The sequence below is a fragment of the Podarcis liolepis genome (assembly GCF_965112155.1).
Source record: "Podarcis liolepis genome assembly, chromosome: 9".
NCBI classification, from domain to species: Eukaryota; Metazoa; Chordata; class Lepidosauria; order Squamata; family Lacertidae; genus Podarcis; species Podarcis liolepis.
In genome coordinates, this window is record NC_139564.1 from 26,809,200 (window position 1) to 26,829,549 (window position 20,350).

Consider the following 20,350-nt stretch of genomic DNA (forward strand, 5'->3'; position numbering starts at 1 on the left):
AAAAGGGGTTGGGGAGAGAGAATAGGAGTTAAATTTATCATCAATCTGATACTGCACAACCTAGTTAATTTGCAGTGATATTGGGAGAGACTTGCTGGGAGAGCAAAATCAGTGGGAGAGATATGGGGTTGGGGTGAAGTTAGCAGGGAAGGTAACATGTTACAGGTATATTTTATTCTCGCTTAAATATTTTCAGTGTGGCATTCTAAATGTTTTGTAAAAGTGGTATGAATTTCCATTGCATTCATAAATCCAGAATGTTAAAATAGACACAGGCATTTAGGTTAGAGCCAAAGACATTATAAAGGAAGCATATTAGTACCAATTTGACCCACTGACGAATGGTTTTTAGTGGAGTTATATAATGCCATCAAAATACTACTTTTTAATTCTGTGGTTGGCAGATTATGTTGCGTGGGAGCAATGGAGGTGGGGGTGCTTGATGGGGTAGTAAATGCCATATCTTTGCAAAATTTGGCTCAGAGTTGCAGCTAATCTCAGCCTCAGTTTTGGAAAGGATATTTGTGAGAGTTGAGTAACCAGATTTCAAATCTGATAAGTGCTACGACAGTGCATACTTTGGCGTAGTTGTTTAGCATATGAGCTGTTTGCTGGAAGTTCCCAACTTGGGCCCCATCTGCATTATAGATGAAGTTGTATCATATCACTTCAAACAGCGACTGCTTCCCCTAGAGAATTCTAAGAAATGTAGTTTGTTAATGATATTGGGAGCTGTTAAAGGTAAAGGGACCCCTGACCATTAGGTCCAGTCGTGACCGACTCTGGGGTTGCAGCTCTCATCTCGCTTTATTGGCTGAGGGAGCCGGCGTACAGCTTCCGGGTCATGTGGCCAGCATGACTAAGCCGCTTCTGGTGAATCAGAGCAGCGCACGGAAACACCATTTACCTTCCCGCCAGAGCAGTACCTATTTATCTATTTGCATTTTGATGTGCTGTTGAACTGCTAGGTTGGCAGGAGCAGGGACCGAGCAACGGGAGCTGACCCCGTTGCGGGGATTCGAACCGCCGACCTTCTGATCAGCAAATCCTAGGCTCTGTGGTTTAACCCACAGTGCCACCCGCGTCTCCCTGTTAGGAGATCCCTCTTCTCCTTTCAGAGCTACAGTTCCCAGAGTGGTTTAACAATCAGTGCCTCCTCCCGGGGAACTCAGAGAATTGCAATTCTGCCACTGAAATTAATGGACCTAACTTAGCCATTTTCATTCATTTCAGTGGTTCTACTCTGAGTGAAACTTAGTAGACTACCAGACTGTGGGTTTTCTCTCAAAATATGCACAGTCAAACCTCATTTGTCGAATGTAATCCATTCCAGAAGTCCATTCAGCTTCCGAAATGTTCGACAACCGAGGCGCGGCTTCTAATTGGTTGCAGGAGCTTCCTGCACTCAATCAGAAGCCACGTCAGATGTTTGGCTTCCGAAAAACGTTTGAAAACTGGAACACTTACTTCTGGGCTTTCAGCTTTCGGGAGCCAAAATATTCCAAAATGGGAACTGAGGTTTGACTGTATTTAAATGTATACATAACTGAGATCTGTTTTTTGGGATGCTGAAACTGCATCCCAGCATTCAGGGAAGTGTAAAAAACTAATGGATGTGAATGAAAGATCAAATTCAACACTTATACTGGTTGCAGCTTAACCTATGTCTGACTCCTGAAATTCTGAACATTGCTAGTCCACCTATCTGAACACAGGTTGGACTATTCGCAAGAGCAGAACCCAAATGTGATGTTCCAGAGGAAAACTCAAACAATATTTTTCAGGAGGGAAAATTTGTCATGTGATTCCATCCTAGTTTTGTCTTTGAGAATAATTTTTCATAGCTGAAGCTGAAAACCCTTCACGTGAATCTTATTTTGCACAAAGTGCATGGTGCTGAGGCAAACATACAGTAAGTTTCCTCTTGACATAGAAAGAACTGAAGTGAATCTCATTTTCTTTGAGCTGTTCCCAACTGCAAGTGCTGAAGAATTGTTATCATGTCATGCCAAACTGCTAAGTGATAAATTCTGGAATACATAACCCAGAGAATTTATATCTATTCAATATGCCACTGTAGGAAAAAATAACAACAACCTCAAAGTAGGTTCTTTCAACAGAAATTCTAGAATGTTCTGGTGGATGATATGGATATTAATGTTATGCTTGAATAGCGTATACACTAATTATGCTTTTGATTCTTGGGGATGTTATATGCATTTTTTTTAAAAAAAAACAGGCATTTCTTTCATTGGCTTATCCCCTCAAAAGTATTCCTTGACTAGTATTACTCATTTTTGAAATATATTTTTTATACCATTTTGCTGTCTCTCCTAACATTCTACAATCAAAAGAGTCCTTCATCTTTCTCCACAGAGGGGGAAAAAACATCTGAGTGGGTATGCTACCATTGCCTGAATGAAATCTGTTACTTATGACATCATAAAGACCAGCTGAGATCTCAAGTTCTCTCAGACATGTTTTGCTGTATGAAGGTATTTTCAGAAGAAAAGTTTGGTGTGTGAAAATCAAATCAAAAAGTCACCTCTTTCAGAACATAAAGATTAATGTGAGAACTTAGCATTATTGAAACTGCCAAGCTTAATATTTGCACGTTGTGCCCATCACAATGAAAGAGGTGTGTCTTCTTTTTCAATATCCTCAGCATTTTAGACTCTCCTTCAGTTCATTGTCCCCCACTTTGAGGTTCATCCCTGTTTCTGTATCTCTTGCTCAAAAAGCAAGGGAGGATTCCACACAATTCCACATCACCTCACAGGTCGAAAGCACGTGTGAGATAGTCATGGAGTCCCTGCAGCTTCCCCCACCCTTTGACCTGCTCCCTACAACTGATGGACATGCCTGCAGAAAGCTCCAAATTTGGCAGCTATGTGTAGACACACTGGGTTTCTTCACAGTAGAGGAAATCTGGGTCAATCAGGATTCTCCTTTATATAGAATAGTGCTTTTCAACCTTGGGTCTCCAAGAGGTTGTTGAATTACAATTCCCACAACACCCAGTCAGCTTAGCCAAAGGGAGTTGTAATCCAGAAATATCTCGAGACCAAAGGTTGAAAAACACTGATGTATGGGAACTCTCTGTATGTTTGGTAGGTACTTAAGCCCCTTTACATAGTTTTTGAATTGTGAAGCCATTGGGGCAGGGTGGGGAATTGGCCCATAATTCTAGTTTATGGAGCTAGCCAGCAGTGAGACGCCTACACACATAGTTTCAATGCAGAAGGGGATCACATGAAACCTTATCATATATGCTAAATAGTGTCCCAAATACTTTTCTTTTCTATTCTTTTCAAGCATGCCTCATGAGGTGGGAAAAGAGCAGAGAACTGGTGAGGAAGAGAAGGGTGCTTAAACATTTACAGCCTGCCCCACCCCACCCCACCCCACCCCACCCCACCCAGTTCAAAGCACACATTTGTCCTAACATTAGCCTTAAAGATGTACAGTAATTTGTCCCCCATCACAAAATAATCCACTCACCAGTCCTTATTAGATTTAAGACAGGTTTCCTTTGGTTCCTGAGTCCAATGCACACATACCACAAACTGGTTGAAGGTGTGTTAAAATTTATATAGTGATTACGTTAGCTTTCTATATAACATAGTTTCCCATGGTAAAAAGGCTCTCTGACTATACCGGGACAGATCAATTGCTGAGACACAATAATTCAAATGTTTGCTACGGTGGCACTGGAATTGCATCTGCACAAAGGACATGCAGATAACAGAGCTATTAAATCCATGAATAAGATATAAGGCCAACAAACAGGAAGCGAAGGCTAAGCTAAAACTGATATTGGCGTCAAGCTACTGAATCGAGAATGGCACGGCAATAAAAAAAAAGAGCAAGAATTTAATCTGCTGGCTGCATGTGTTGCTAGCAGCCTGTGTAGGGCAATAAATAAATGGATTGGGCTGATGCATAATACATTGATGGAAAGGGAAATAAACAAATTAAAGAAATTCTCCTGGTGGTAGAAAACTGAAAACGTTTTGAGAAGACTCCGAAAGATGCAGGAAATGAAAGCATAAGCATACTAGCCGCTTCACCACATTCTCCCCATGGCAGGGAACTTGTGGTCCTTTAAGATGTGAAATAGAGCTCTGTTTTAAGAGGAAGAGGTTGGGAGCCAAAAGCTGCTTTAGGCCAGCCCTAGTGCTTGTGCACACTGAATGGGATCACTGACCTCCCCCACCTTTTTATTTGAGCAGCTCCCTGTGCCACATCGTACTGCTTCAGCTTCAAAAATCAGCTCGCCGTGCAGGATAGAAAGCTGCTGGTGTTCAAGAGACATGCAAGAGCAAAGCACCTTAACAGCTGTGCTTGTTTGACTCCTGATCTGGGAGTTAAAGGAAGATTGGCTCTAGAAGTTTTACTGTTCAAGTTACATAGCCTTTCTTGAATTAACCATTGCCCAGACCAAGCAGTGCTTGCAGGAGTCAACCCAGGGGGCACTTTGTGTTTTGTACAGGGGCATCTATCATTTTATACTTTTAACATCGCTACTTTTTAGATGTTTTGAAATGTTTATTTTATTTTTAATCTTTTTGTTCTGTCACCTCCATTTTTAACCTCTCTGTGCCTCTTTGGGGGAAAGGGTAGCACAGAAATACAAATAAATAAATATGTAAGCCACTCTGGATTGTTTGGGGCAAGATAAAGTGACTAACAAATTTAATAAACACACACACACACACACACACACACACACACACACACACACGATGGAGAAATAGGTTTACTTCACAGCTAACACACAGGCAGAAGTTTGAAAAATCCCTTCTTAAATTGTTTGCCACTGGGAACATGATTCTCTCTATCTAGTTCCATTTAAGTACCATCTTTCCTTTCCTCAGTGTACTGCAGGAAGGGAAGGGATATTCTGTGCATTACCTGAAAAAGACTTCTTTGTGCCTTTACCAAGTGCTTCCTACTCTGGATTTTGATTTCCTTTTCCAGGTCTCACCCATCATTCTGCCTCTCTTGTTTCCACTGTAGTCACTTGCATTGCTGAGTTGGTCTGCTGCCTTTAATTAAGTCTTAAAATTCATGCTATCTTGGCTCATTGGCATGTAGTGGAAACCTTGAAGACATGCCCCCTCCCTTCAGTATTTTTTTTTTTTTGCTGTTTTTGCAGGGAGTTGCAACCTGAAAATGGCCTGAGTCCCCTTGCATCCTTTCTGCTTCTGACTTCTAAGACTTTGCTCCCTCCTTTCCAACCCTTGGGACTAAACTCTGAGAGCTAAATGAGATTAGCTTCTCAGTAAACAGGCACGGGAATGGGTTGTACAAGGTGTGAGGAAGAGCCCAAAAAGTCATAAGAATTCCTTTCTTAAAACAATGCACCCATTGAATAGGGTTGGGGGAGAAATTCAACCCACTTTGCATTGAAAAGCAATTCTAATTTGAACTTTCTGAAACAATTCGCACTTTTCTGAATTTTGCAATGTGAAGTGATGCATACAAAAATGCATAGACTAGGGCATAGTGAGTGTAAATTTGCATTTATTGGTGCAAATAACATTCAAAAATGTTTTGCAAAAATTTATCTATTGGAATAAATTTGCATTAAAATGAAGAACTTTCATGAGGGCTTTTAAAACAAGAGCAAACTGATATGGAAATATGGAAATATGGAGAACGGAACTCAACAGTGGAAAAATCTGAGAAATTGGCAGATTTACCCACTGCTACTGTTGGAGCAGCACGTGGATGATGCCAAATATCTGTTGATGTTTCAAAACTGACTGCTGCTGATTCTGTACAAGAATGCCCAGGCAGTAAAGTGTAAGGAGTTTTGCTCTACAGCCACCATTCTCCTCTCTCTCTCCATCTGTCTATTAGGCATACACTCCAATGAATTAATAATGCTCCTGTCTGAACTGGGTTGCTTGGAAATTTCTTGTATAATGATACTAAGTGGTGCTGTTGGCCTCAGAGCTATTTCTTCTCCATGCATTTAGAAGACAAAGACCTATTTAAAGAAACATAAGTAATATTGTTACTAGCGGAAGTGCATTACAACTGACATTCTTCGTGAAGTGTTTATTGCAGCGCTGAGTGCTTTTAAGACAATAATTATGACTGCTCTTTAAGTTTGGATTAGCTATCCTTTCTGCCATGGCACTGATTCACAACTTAATGTGTTGTTTTCTGATGCAGGAAACAATGGGTAGTAGTTGTTTTCCCCTTTTCCTGTTGATTAATGTGCATTATTGTTTAAAACACAGGTTTATGTAGAGTTCTATGAAACATGACAGCAGTTGACTTCGAGATGTTCCATGCTTTTTTAAAAATGGAAAAAAGTGATTCATCTGCTTCATTGCAGAGGCCTATTGAAAGGAACCTGGATAACATGCAACAATTCCAGCCCATTATGGGCTTGAAAGTTATCATTATTGTTATTGCTAGTTATAATAATAAAGTTTATATTGCTACCCATCAATAAATATTCATTGGGCAACATACAAGAAAATGGGCCAGGTTGGTGCATCCATTCATTATGGAAGTCAAGCAATTCTAATATCAATCAATCAGTTTTGTGATGGACCTCTAGAGACCAAAACCCCAAAATAAAACCCTATGCCAAAGATGAGGTATAAAAGACAGTGTGCCAGCAGGAGGAAGAGGAGTTGACACCGGCCACCACAACGCAGACTTGTGATGTCACACACACACACCTGCCTGTCTGCATTGCGATGGTGGGCACACACAAGATGGCACCCCTGCATTACAGTCCACATCCTGAACCAAGTTAGGCAATTTTGGCAAATCCAGACGTTGACTGGATTCAGTAGGGATAATATCCAATCACCTAGGTCAGGTCAATCCACCTGGAGTGATCTGGAGCTGTTGAAAGATGTTGGGTGGGGGGTTAGAAAGAAAGGCAGGAGGCAGCGTCTGCAAAGAGCAACATAGAACTGTTTCAAAAAGGGCTAGTGAAGCAGACCTCAGCAGGACCAGGATCAGATGGAGGGGTGGGGGTGGGGCTGCACAGCCTAGTTCTTATCTAGGCAGCAACTGAATGGGAGAAGGGGAGGGAATAGACAGTGCACTAATGATCTGCCTGCAGAGGACAGGAGATTAGAGTGGGGAGCCAGCCCACTATTGCACAGTGTGCCTTTAAGTAATAGCCACAGTAAGACTCAGAGCAAATTCAGGAATAATGTTAAGAATTAAGCTCAATGTTGGCCAGTGCCAGTTGTGAGAGTGGTTTGGGATCGAGTGGAACCCAGGCAAGCTCAGCAATGCCCACAAAACACCACATTTCTGGAATTCTGCTGGGCTCTGCTGGTGGAGATATCACCCTGTTTGCCCACATGTTTGGTGGCCAGCAGGAGGATGGTTGAGCTGGCAGAAGTGAGCAGAGCGGTGGCATGGGAAGGTTCAGATTGCCTCCCCGAATCATTCATTCCAGTGGTTCCACTCCCATTTTCTCTCAAAATAATAAGTGTACTTGCTCTCAAAATACTTTTTTTAAAAAAGTAGCTTGCTAAGGTTTTGAGATGAACTTCATTAGAACAAATGGGAAGTGCCAAAGTCAGTGCCAGACTAAATACCAATCCACACATTAATCCAGAAGATGTAAACAAGGCCAGTTTGTATTAGAATTAGCAAAGATAGAATCCATCAAGTCTCCCTACTTAAATGCATTAGACGGTCTTGAAGCCTGTCCATATGAACACGGCGAGCTTCAAAAGCTGAAATTATGTTAAAAGTTGAGCAGAGCATGCCCTGAAAATTTTCAGCTTGAAGCATTCATAGTGCTGTGAATCATTTACGAAACAGGTGCCATGGATGTTTACAACAACACAGGTCTACAAAAGTGCAACAAAACAACAACATAGTGTTAGAAGAAAATCTAACAGCAAATCCACTGTTTATGTTGAGCTTAAGATTTGGCAAATGCTTCTCACTAATTAAAGACAATTAAATTTAGTGTTTACGGGAAATAGAAGCATTTTAAGGTTCAGAATGACTTGTGGGACAAAATAGAGGCCATCTTGATGGAAATGAAAAGAATATGCAATCTATATTTGTAATTATTATTTGAAAGGGACATAAGCAACTTTTAAGACATTAAAATTGTTTTATAATTTGTGTAGGTAGGAAAAACTATGCAGAATATCATACAGATATAGAGGCGTCCTAATCAGACTCAATGTCCTAATCAGAGTAGACTCAGTCCCAGTGCTTTTTTTCTTAAAAAAATATTTAGGGGTACTCTCATTTTGACTCAGGAAAATCACCATTCTATAGTTCAAATAGGGGAAAATAAATACAGTAAATGGACAAAAGTACAAAGATTCACAAAATGTTTAGAGGTATGTGTACCCCTGCGCCCCCCCCCCCAGAAAACACACACTGAGTAGACCTATTGAAATTAATGGCCCTAGCTTAGCCATGTTCATTTACTTCAGTGGGTCTACTCTGAGTAAAACTTAGTTGAATACCACCCGATGGTGAAATTGACTTTATCCATTGCTTTCTGCTAGTGGTTTAACCAATTAACAAGACATATTATGTGTTCATGTCCAGTCTGCATGTTCCCCACAGGCATCTGTCTGGCCACTGTGACAACAGGCTGCTGGACTAGATGGGCCATTGGCCTGATCCAGCAGGCTCTTCTCATGTTCATGTGGTCTTCAAAGGCATACTTCTACTTTAACCAAAAAAAGTGAGTGTCTTCCTTTTTAGCTACCTCCTGTCTAGCTTCCTGAAATAGTAAGGCAATGAACAAAACCAAAACAAGTGAACAAACTATTAATAAACTGCTTAATTTTGCTACACTCTCCTAAATATTTCACATTGTTCAACAAAGACTAGAGAAGCTGACGAGCTCTAATTGGAGGGAATTACTTTGGTTCTCTGTGCGAAAAGGACTAATTGATTTAATTCCTCTTCCTGGAAATGTACATGCAACTGTTCATTAATTTAGAAGTTCATATAATCCTCTCAGTCCAAACTAGAAATTCCTTTCCTGATAGGATTCCTGCAGCAGTTCCAATGTTTGTTACTGAGCCAGGTTCATTGAAGGCCAATTTTCTTGAAGGAGGATGACAGCTTGATATCACATGTGGTTAGGGACAAAGACAGGTCGAAAGTCTACCCCAAACGCAGATTGCATTAGCACCAGTGAGGAGGATGGGGAATGGTGTGCACAATCCTATTAAGGTGTGCACAATCCTATTATATACTGGAAATTACACACATTGGGTGGAATGGGACATGTGAAAAATGTGCTATCTCTATTCCCTGTTCCCCAAGCTCTCTGCATGTTCAAGGGTGCAAGATTGGCACCAAGGGTTGACATAATCAGGTACTTGCCAACAGTAGGCCCCACTAACAAGACCTCCATAGACCAACTCCACCTCTTGCCCACTGCAACTTGTTTGTCCACCAGCCTTTCACTGTGGCCCTGATAATGGTGATGATAAGGAGTAGTAGATGCCACTGCCTGCTTGATCATTGGCCTGGTGGTAGCAATGATGATGAAGAAGAAGAGCATCTGCTGAAGATGGTGATGAAGAGGTTGACTCACTAAGAGAGGGAGGCCCTTGGAGGATGTCTTGCCCAAGGACCTTACAAAACCTGGAACTGACAATGGCTGTCAGATGTTGGGATCTTGCTTCTACATGTGTAGGCTTCCCACATGATATAGAGCCCAGATTTTCCAGGGTTCTTGATCACACAAAAGCCTCTGAGTACAGAAGGCTTCATTGCTTCACGCCTGTTGTGAGGACCCTTTGGCACTCTAGATGCTGCTGAGCTTGTTGTTGTTGTTTAGTCATTTAGTTGTGTACGACTCTTCGTGATCCCATGGACCAGAGCATGCCAGGCACTTCTGTCTTCCACAGAGGAATTATACCAGAAAGATATGGATGGCTCGTACACCCCAGGTAGTGTGGTTGCTGACCTTCAGCCAGACATTCTGGAGAGTGAAGTCAAATGGGCCTTAGAAAGCACTGCAAATAACAAGGCCAGTGGAAGTGATGGTATTCCAGCTGAACTATTTAAAATTTTAAAAGATGATGCTGTTAAGGTGCTACACTCAATATGCCAGCAAGTTTGGAAAACTCAGCAGTGGCCAGAGGATTGGAGAAGTCTACATCCGAAAACCAAAGAAGGGCAGTGCCAAAGAATGCTCCAACTACCGCACAATTGCACTCATTTCACACGCTAGCAAGGTTATGCTTAAAATTCTACAAGGTAGGCTCAAGCAGTATGTGGGCCAAGAACTCCCAGAAGTGCAAGCTGGATTTAGAAGAGGCAGAGGAACCAGAGACCAAATTGCAAACATGCGCTGCTGAGCTACATCTCCCATTATTTCAGCTTTTTGAACATGCTTGCTGAGGGTGCTGAGAGTTGTAGTTCAGCAATGTATGGAGGGTCAAAAGTTACCCACACCTGATTCAGACAGTCAGCCTCAAATTCCTGGAAGGTGATGGGAATGGGCACAAGGGGGTAGAGCTAATATGCTTGACCCTGTGTTCCTCCTTGCATGTGGCATTTTACAATAACGCCTGGATAAGGCTATGATGGTAATTAAAGACCAGAAATCACAGCATGGTCTGTCATTTGTAATGTGGCATCTTTTGTGGGAATCTCTCTCATTTTTAATGAGGAAATTTAACTAACCAATGAAGTCAAACAAGCTACAGTTCTTCATCCCACAGGTGAGCAGAACCCCTGAGAATCGTGGGCTTGCCTTTGACAGTTTTATTGGACTCGAACACCTTCTTTGTGCATCTTTTAAAGTACCCTTAAGTTGGCATTCAAACTGGATGAAATGAAAATGGATGGAGAGAGGAACAGCAGACTCCTAGTGTGTGTAATGTTGAATGTGTGAAGCAGGGTGCATCCACAACCTTGTTTATCACAATGCTCCCCTTCCTTTCATCCTACTCCCCTCCCCTTGCACTTGCATCATATCCAGGTTAAAGGCATGTTTGTTAAGTCTTTAATGCTCTTGGGCAACCAACACTCTGCAATAAGTGCCAAGAAAGAAGAAATGCAGCTAATGTAATTTATACTATCAACATAGGGGTACTCACTTACAGACTTTTGATTTTATACACACATTTTATGCCAACTATATCTAAAAGTTTGGCCACAGATGGGGAAGGATTTGTGATGGGGGGCAGCCCACATTTTCTTTTCTGTCCTTTGTATGTAATAACATCAGTGATTCTTTCAGAAGGATCAGAGAATGTACCAAATGGAAGCACTATAATTAGTTTTATCGCACCTAATGCCTTCTCCCGAACACATGTAGAATATAGTCCCCTGATGTTATGGTGCTATTTCATTCCCTATGATCAAAAGATCTGTGTGACTCTTATATGTATTTGTGTCTTTATGGCACTGAAATGAGAGCCTCTTTCAGAGTTCAAAGTGCTTTTTAATGCACAAAGACCAGGTGAGGGTAAAAAATAGAGGCCTTCAAAAATCCAAGGAAGTGTCAAAGACTAATGGCATTTTATATCATTTGAGAAGTAAGGGATGAAGGTTAATGCTTAGAACATGTGAACCAAAGGGAATGTTTGAGGGTCATGAGGCCCAGAGGGAAATGGAATAAATGCACAGAGAAGGCTGCTAAACCATGCCATGCACTATCACTTTTTAACACCTAATATCATATAGGAAAACAAGTGCCCTTCTACCAAGAAATGTTTTATAATTGCACCAGGTATTTAATGTATTTCTAGCTGTTCAGAACAAATAAGAAACTATACATCTGGGGTGCATTTTTCCATCTTGGTACATATACCTGAGCACAGAACAAACAATAGTCCCAGTGTATTCCTCCCCCTGTAACTGAACTGAATTGCCCATTAAAAGGAGAGGATAGGGATACTGAAAATAGTAAGGACTGTGAAGTTGTTCACATTCAGTGTTGATTAAGTGTGAGAATAAGCATGGTTACTGTTGTTGTTGTTGTTGTTGTTGTTGTTTTGTTGCTTCTAATGATTTTACTGTTTGTATTGCTATGTGTTTTTTAAGTTGTACTTTAAATTAGTTTCATGTGCTTTGAAATTTTGCAAACCACCCTGAAAATTTTATTGAGGTCTGGGTGTAAAGCAAACAGATCAATCAAGAAACAACTCCCCCTTCCACACACATTTTGTCAACCTGGAGCATCATGTTTGCACAGCCTGTTAGCAATTTCCCTTTCTTGAATATTTGCATCTCGAATGGGAAACTGGTTTGTGAAAGTCACTGCTGAGTACACTGTGAAATATTCAGACAGTTCTGTCCTTGGAATGTGAAGCTGGTGAACAGTATGTTGCAAATGCAACATAACCAAACCAGAATTGTTTTTTTAAATAGGGAAGTGATGGGCAATAGACAGCATAATGGAAAGCAAAAATCCAATGCTGTACAGTGGAACCTCGGGTTAAGAACTTAATTCGTTCTGGAGGTCCGTTCTTAACCTGAAACTGTTCTTAACCTGAGGTATTATTTCTGGGTTAGCGGAGTCTGTAACCTGAAGCGTCTGTAACCTGAAGCATCTCTAACCTGAGGTACCAGTGTATTATTCAGCAGCTAGCCATGTCTAACTTTTAACTCAGTGGTGGGGTGCTATTACCTTTGATAAGGAACTTGCTTCCACCCCAAGTTAGGGTTTTTGGTGGGGCTTGGAACTAATGCCATGGGGGGGGCAGTGTACCAAAAGGTCAGGAAGGCTGTTGTGCTAGAATTTTGTTGTCTTCATTTTTCTTTTCATGCACAGGGATATTTTATCGTGGAGACCCATTCAGATGAGCAGCCCTCTTTCCAAGTATCCTGAGATGGAATAGCCCTGTGAGGATTGTATCATGGACCCTTCCTGAACATTTAAATCAGGTATTAGTGTTTTAGCACAGCAGAAAATAACAGTCTTAAAAAAAGAGAGCATTAGGCAGCCAGAAAAACATAAACCACAGCTCTATATGCTTTAGATTTAATCCATTCTCCTTGTCTCCTCCTGACCTTTTCCTTCTCTTGCTGAGTAGCTTGCTTAAATTCATTGGGGAAGGTCATGCAAACTGATTTTCAGTTCTGTGCATCTTGATAGATAGTTTTCTAAGTCTCAGTAGTTTCCCCTTACTGTAAACCAATCACTGAGATTTTGTTTTTTTCAGTACTGTATAATGTTCATTAGGAAAGAACTTGGCTTGGATACTAATGGACTCTAAAATTCTATGGCCTGTAAATGACTCATTAACAAATACGTAGAGAAACCAATCTTATTTGAAAGCAAATAAAATAAAACACTAAAAATCAGAAGCTTCTGCTAAAAGCTAAATGCAGGCTACTGATTAATCTCAAGCTGTTGTATTATGCAGGTATCCTCCCTTCTGACAGCAAACATCTTTTATCAATAGGAAGGTATTGATCACAGGTAGCAAAATGGATTAAGGATGTGCCTCTGGCTACTCCATTCATGCATCCATTGAGTGCAGAGAAAATTCTGATAGCTGTCATGTTTTTCTGCTGCAAACTTTGTGAATGAAGCAAACAGGAAACCAAGGAACTTTCCTTGAACAGCGCAACTCTTACCATTGAACCCCATTTGCCATTTTAATACCCTTCATCCAGTTCAGAGAGATCCTTTCGGAGCTTTTCACAATCCCTGAACAATTTGTTGTTGTCAGTGGGACACCACCCTGCTCACCTCTATGAAACAAGTTTAAAAGCACCAGTCCCGTTACAAATAATTTGCGGAGCCCGCATTTTACACACCTACTTTGTGAGATCGGTCCATCCATTCATTCTCTCTGCTTCCTTTCCTTCAGCCGTTACTGATCCATTAGATAATCCATCCTCTTACCCCGCATCACAAGCTTTTTGAGATTGCAAGGAGACAGCGCCTACTTCACCACTCCTATCCATGAGCTTTTTGTTCCTCTCAAAGAACTCTAAAAGATTAGAATGCTGTTCCTTCAGTGCTTTTCTCCAGGACTTCTGCCTTCCATACAGCCATATGGAAGAATTTTGGTTCCTAAAATCAGTGATTATCTGTAGTGTTAATACTATTTTGAGCTCTCATTGTGTTTATTAGAGAGTCTGCAGTGCAGTGGTTAAGGTGTTAGAATAGGAGTTGGAAGGATTTGTGTTCAATTTCCAGCTCATCCATGATGCTCACTTTTAACCCAGCACAATATTTCAGCATAGCCTTTCCCATAGAGTTTTCATGAGGATAAAACAGATAGAAACTTCTATTCTATGCTGAGCTCCTTGGAAGAAGGATTAGGATACAACTGGTGTGGGAGATAGGGTTCAACAACCACTTTTTGCATCCAAACCCCAAATGCACTCCCCCCCCCACTTCCTGGTCAAACCCTAACATAGGCTACTGGTCATATCTCATAGGCATTTATTTCCTGGCAAACCATAACCTTAGCTCAAGTCTAATGTCCATACCACATCCATTTTGGTTAAAGCATAAGCAACTTTCAGATAGTCTTCACCAAGCGCAATTGGTAATTTTACTGTCTAATGAACAATGTATTTAAATTACACATTTAAGCCACACAAAGTGTTCACTTAAAAATATAACAGCATTTAAGTACCTGCTCGATTTTCTGGAAGACATATAGTTTTTCAAAATGCAATTCTGCTACAAGTTTCAGTAAAATGAAAATATCTCCTGATTTTGCAAAATGTCTAGAGAAATCTGTCTGTGAGCTGCCCATTTCTTGTGATGGAGAAACCTACAGAGACCAGAAGTTTTATAGCCCAGAATCACTGCAGAAATAAGGTTGGGTTTTTTTTTACGGCAGAAAGCATTTTTGAACACATAGTTGGCTGTAATGTCTGAGTTATATAGCTTCATATTCTCTCACTTGGTTTTTTTTTTAAAAAATAAAGAAATACCCCAAATATTAGCCTGCGCAGGAGCAGCCATGCCAGGAACAGAGTCACCTTCCCAGAGAGGTTCACCTGGTTTTTTCCTCTCTGATCATTTCAGCACCTTTTAATTCATCCAGGGTTTTAATTGTTTTAAGTTTTGCTTGTTTTATGTTGTCGTGTTGTTGTTGTCTTTTATTATTTATTGTTGATTTCTCTTATTCTTCCTTGCATTCTTATGTTGTTTTGTTTAAAGCCACATGAAGAATATCTATTGATAGGTGGCTAGAAAAATAATAAATACATGCAAATAAATAAATGAATGAGGCAGGCATGTGGATGGCTGCCCTCATCACATCTACTTTGCCCCCAATTCTTGGAACTCTAATGTGGAGGGATAGTTTATAAGATTGGATCCTAAGTGCAATTAATTACAGAAATCTGACTGCAACAAATGGCACTTTCTTCCAAGTACATTGAGGCTGCAAGTCTGCTGTTATGGTAACAGAAGTGAGAAGTGTGATACAATATTGCATATAACCAGGAAAGCCACCATAATCTGATGGACTTGATTTCCACTGCAAATATTCTAGTTCTGTAAAAATAGAACAATCCCAAACACACATGTATGTATGTATGTATGTATGTATGCTTATTCTGTTGTTCACTAGGTGTGGCATTAAGGCAGCTTCTGAAAATAACACGGGGGGGGGGGACCCACACATGAAACAGCAACTAGTAACTGAATAAATGAATGAATGAATGACCTATTACTAAAAAGCATTTGAGATCTTCTAATACCATTTGAAAGAATGGGATGGACTTTGCCTGGGGCATGAAAGATAGCAAAGATGGTGCCAAGCCAGTATGTTAAGTGAGTTTTGTAGTTAAGGTGCTATCAAAAAGGCCCTATTAAGTCTCTAATCACCAAACCCCAGAAAGCAGATATGACCAGACAGGAGCCTCCGCATATCTTGTTTAATGGATAGCTTATGCTGGAGAAAACTGTCGTTTTGATGTCCAGTTTCTATATGATTCTGTCTGATTTTTTTTTCCATCAGGAAAAAGTATTGTCAGAAGCTCAATGTGAAAAATCTTGGACAAGATCCTGCTGCTGGGGTTGAGAATGAGGAATGCACTATTAAATGCACGCCCCAATGAAAACAAAGAACAGTCTCTGGACTTGGCTGGGCATCTGGTTATGCCTCTTATTTATTTCTGTAGCTCCTAACATCAAGGTTATTTGAGACACTATGCATGGGGTGGAAAAGCAAAAAAACTCTGCCAAAACAAAGAGAGAGGTTTGCAAATCCATATATACAGAAGTCAACAAAGAATTTATTCAGAAAGCAGATTGTTCGATTTAAGTGATGCAACATGGCTGTGGTTCAAAGTATCTCATTATGGAACCTTATAGTATGAGCCTTTGTTTGATTCATTAGGGAACAGCTGGAGTTTCAGGTTTCTTTTCGCCACTTGTTGTCCTGGCCTGAATAACAAATAAATCAAATGGTAAACGTTTGATGAGCAATGCCCTATTTTGATGATTTTATTTCTTTGGAATTGTGGCCAGGACAACAGGTGAAGAAATGAAGCTCAAAGAGGGTTCTTATGTATGTGTATATATATTTGTATTTGTCTTAGAGAGAGAGAGAGACAGAAAGAAAAACAGCATTTACAAGGTGAACAATCACCCATAAATGAAAATCTCTCTGTACCGAAATGGAGAAATGGTTGTAGTATTGGCTCCCATAATGATGATTAATTCGATATTTAGATACATTTAGACAATTCCCAGGGAGGATTTAATTAGGTATATCGCTAGTCCTGCTAATTTATTTTTAATCTCAAAATTGTATGTAAGGCTTGCCCAGTCTCTTCCCTGAGGATTCCTCTGGATGTAACTTCCAAGAACATTTCCTTTCAAGTCAACAAGAGTGTCTTAGCAAGATGCAAACTTTATTAGTACAAAGACACTTAATGGTTTCACATAGTGGCCCATGGGTGCACTGAGGCCTACTAAATCCAGAGTTCAATGAGCTCCCTTGGATGACCAAGATGTTTATTCACTATTTTTGGGTTTGCCACCCTTCTGATGCTGTTCTTACTAGCAAAAGCATTGGTCCACTAACCTTATGATCATTGCTAAGGTGTAGAGGACAGGTAGTTCTGACAGAATGTTTTATTAGCTTCCCACCTCAAAATTTACCCTAGCAGAAATGTTAGAGACAAGTCCTCTAACTGGAAACAAATAAATCCAGACATTTTAAGCCTAAATACAAACAAAAACCAGTGTGGTGTATTGGAGACAGAGTGTCAGACAGGGACTGAGGGGACCTGGCTTCCCATTCATCTGTGAAGCTCACTGGATGGCCTTGGGCTAATCAGATCCTTCTTCCTCACCCACCTCACAAGGCAGTTGTGAAGATCAGATTGGAAGCAGGACTCATATGTTCTTTTGAGAAGTTTGGAGAATGGATAGATTTACAATAGGCAATGAATCAATAAATAAAATGCCTAACCTCCATCCTTTAAACACCTATAGCAGGGATGGCAAAACTGTAGCCCTACAAATGTTGTTGGGTGCCAGTTCCCATCAGCCTCAGCCAGCAAAGTCAGGGATGATTGTCCCAGCTTCTCCACCCCTGAGTGAAAAGATTGGTGGGTGTTTGCAAACTGCAGGACAAAACACTGTTGAGAGGTATTACTAGCCTTCTGATGCTTTATGTGTCAGAAATGTATCGCTGAGAAGAGATTTCACCATTCACTCTTGTCTTACCTTCACATCTTTAACATTCATCCTTGTCCCTTCCTTCCCAACAAAGATGTCATCGATGTCGACAAGAATGTATCTATCCAAGGACAATGTAAGCCTCTTCCCTGACAGGAAGGAGATGGCATCTATAAAAATGAGTTTGTGCAGCCAAAAGTTCAAATTGTTTCCAAAAAGAACTCTTTGAATCCCATCATGAAGTCCCAGGTCCTGAATCACTGTGGCATAGAGAGAAGCCTTAGGCAGTGATACTGGGAATGGTTTGGAAGCTTGAAATTCTGTTAAAAGCACTGGTTGATAAGTGGAGTGATTATATTGGAAAATGGTCCAGTCTTCACCAGGTAATGGGCCTTTCTCAACCCTTGGGGCTTTGGTAATGTGAAGCAGAGGAGACTGGGGGTTTACTAAGCAGTTTTGCAGAGCGGCATTATTGTAGAGATGTAATGGAAATCCTTTGAGTTTAGTGCTCAACAAGCTGTTCTCATTGGCTTTATGAAAACCAATTATGCTAACACTGTATTCCACACAGTATTTTTCCAGGAGTTCTCTATTCCATGAATCCATGGAGGTGTACTTCAAAATATTTTCATAGATTACAAGGATGTATTTCCCTTTGCCATTGTCTGCCAGTGGAGGAAGGTCCCCTTTTCCTGATGCAATCACCATCTGAAACTGAAACCGACTTGACTCCAGAATGGCTATGATGTCTTGGCCGAGCTGAGAGTACTGGCTCTCCACAAAGAGCAGCACAGTCGGGTCAGTCCTAGATGGATCGATGGGCTTCACCGTTTTAAGCTCCATTGACCTGTATGGCAAGAGTTTAAGATCCTCACACTCCGCCCCTCCTGTGGTATCAATGAGGGCTATTTCCTGCTTGTGACCTGTATACAAGTAATAAGCAGAAATGACTATGCTCACTAAACAGAAAGTGGCTAAGAGAACGACCAATGTTCGAAAACTTCTACGAAGCTTCACAATAAGATTCATGTTTTTTGCAGCACTTTATGTTTGTTCATTTAGTTACTAAAAAAACACAATTGGCTTCTTCCTTCTAAAGTGCCATTATAAACAGACCAAGTGATGGTGTCAGTACCACTCTCCAAACGTTCATGTGACCATTGCAATGCATTTATAAGGGGGGTGTTCAAAACTATGAAACTCTGAGAGCTGGAAGTCCAAAGAGTTGGAAATCTATACTGGAAGCCGTCTTCTCTGAAAGCGCCAGTTGCCAATAATCAATGGAGAAGACAATTAACATTATCTGCAACAAAGTGAGAAATTAGAGTAGGTTAAGAAAAATCCATACAGCAATTAAAATGTGTTAATTAAATAAGCTAGTCACCTTTTAAAAAAAGTTCTATTGATTCCACCATAGATGACGACAGTGGGATGCCTTCATGGTGTCATTTAGGTGTGGAGATATATATATATATATATATATATATATATATATATATATATATATATATAATGCTATAGTAAGAGTCAAAATGAATTGTGTTACATAAAAGCAGAATCAAGGTTAAGAGAACTTGACTTTAAAGGTTAATTGCAAGGACAGTAGAATGATGGCAAAGAGGTATTTTAGGTTAAGGTAAATCTTAACCAAACATTCAGCAAGTGAAATCTTTGGGATTTTTTGGTCTTGCTCTCAGAAGGGTCATTTACATTATAGCAAGCCTCCTGGCATAAGATTTTAAGATTCTAGACAACAACAACCCTGTATCTGTTTTGGAGTGGTGGGGTGGAATGCTTATGTTTCTTGGCACCCATATAAATTTTTTAAGAGTCCAGGTGACTGGGAGAATGGAGACTGGTTTATAGCTTGGCCTTCACAATTCATGTCTCACCTCTAAGATCAGTAGGTGGAGCAGCCCTGATAAAATGCTGGGGGTGGGATACTTGTTCCTTGCACAGAAGTCTCTGGTCCCTTTTAATGACATGCTCCAAGATAATTAAACTGCATATACAGCAGAGCCTGTTCTCTTCAATATTCTGAACTGCCAAGCATGTGCTATGCAGGGCTGGCCCAAGACAAATTGCTACCTGAGGCAAAGGACAAGATATCACCCTCCCTCCCATGTAGCTGGCCTTGTAGCTGAACCTTATTTTAAGACTGGCCATAGGGCAGCTTCTGCCACTGCACATGAGGACAGTAGGCTAGCTTGGGAAGCACGTGGCAAATGTCATCCTAATGTTGTAGTAGAGCCAGCCCTGGCTCTGGGTAAATAAAATAACAGAATTGTAGAATTGGAATGGGCCACCAGGGTAATCTAGTCCAACCACCTGCAATGCAGGAAACTTTTGCCCAACGTGGGGCTTGAACCCGCACCCAGAGATTAAGAGTTTCATGCGTTGCCGACTGACTACCCATAGTAATTTTCTGTTTAACTTCAATGAAGTGTATTCATAGCCAGTGCTTTGTAGATTGTTACCAAATGTCAGAAGCTTGGTCTTAGATGCTGTGATACACCAGTTGGGCCACCTTGCTTCTTCTTCTTCTCAATCATCAATGATGACTTTCAGTCCTCTCCGTGGAAAGCCAGCACACCCCACCCTCCATTTGGAGAGGTCTGACTCGTGGCAATTATAACTGCAATGTTTTTATAGGTTAAGCTTTAATCTTATACACATGTACTTGGAAACAAGGCTGCAGACCTAACTGTACTTACCTGGGAGTAAGCTTGCTGTATTTAATAGGGCTTCTGAGTAGGCGTGCATAGG

At 40.7% G+C, this 20,350-nt stretch overlaps 1 protein-coding gene across 2 annotated transcripts in view; it reads right to left on the reverse strand.

Moving 5' to 3' along the window:
* Positions 1-20,350, reverse strand: part of LOC310686517 (bifunctional heparan sulfate N-deacetylase/N-sulfotransferase 4) — a 139,509-nt gene that overhangs the window by 95,737 nt on the left and 23,422 nt on the right. For both annotated transcript variants that reach the window (XM_083460255.1, XM_083460254.1), the window contains one exon: positions 17,633-18,887. In XM_083460255.1, coding sequence (XP_083316381.1) covers positions 17,633-18,613 — 981 coding nt within the window. In that variant the 5' untranslated portion in view covers positions 18,614-18,887. The remainder of the gene's footprint in view (positions 1-17,632; positions 18,888-20,350) is intronic.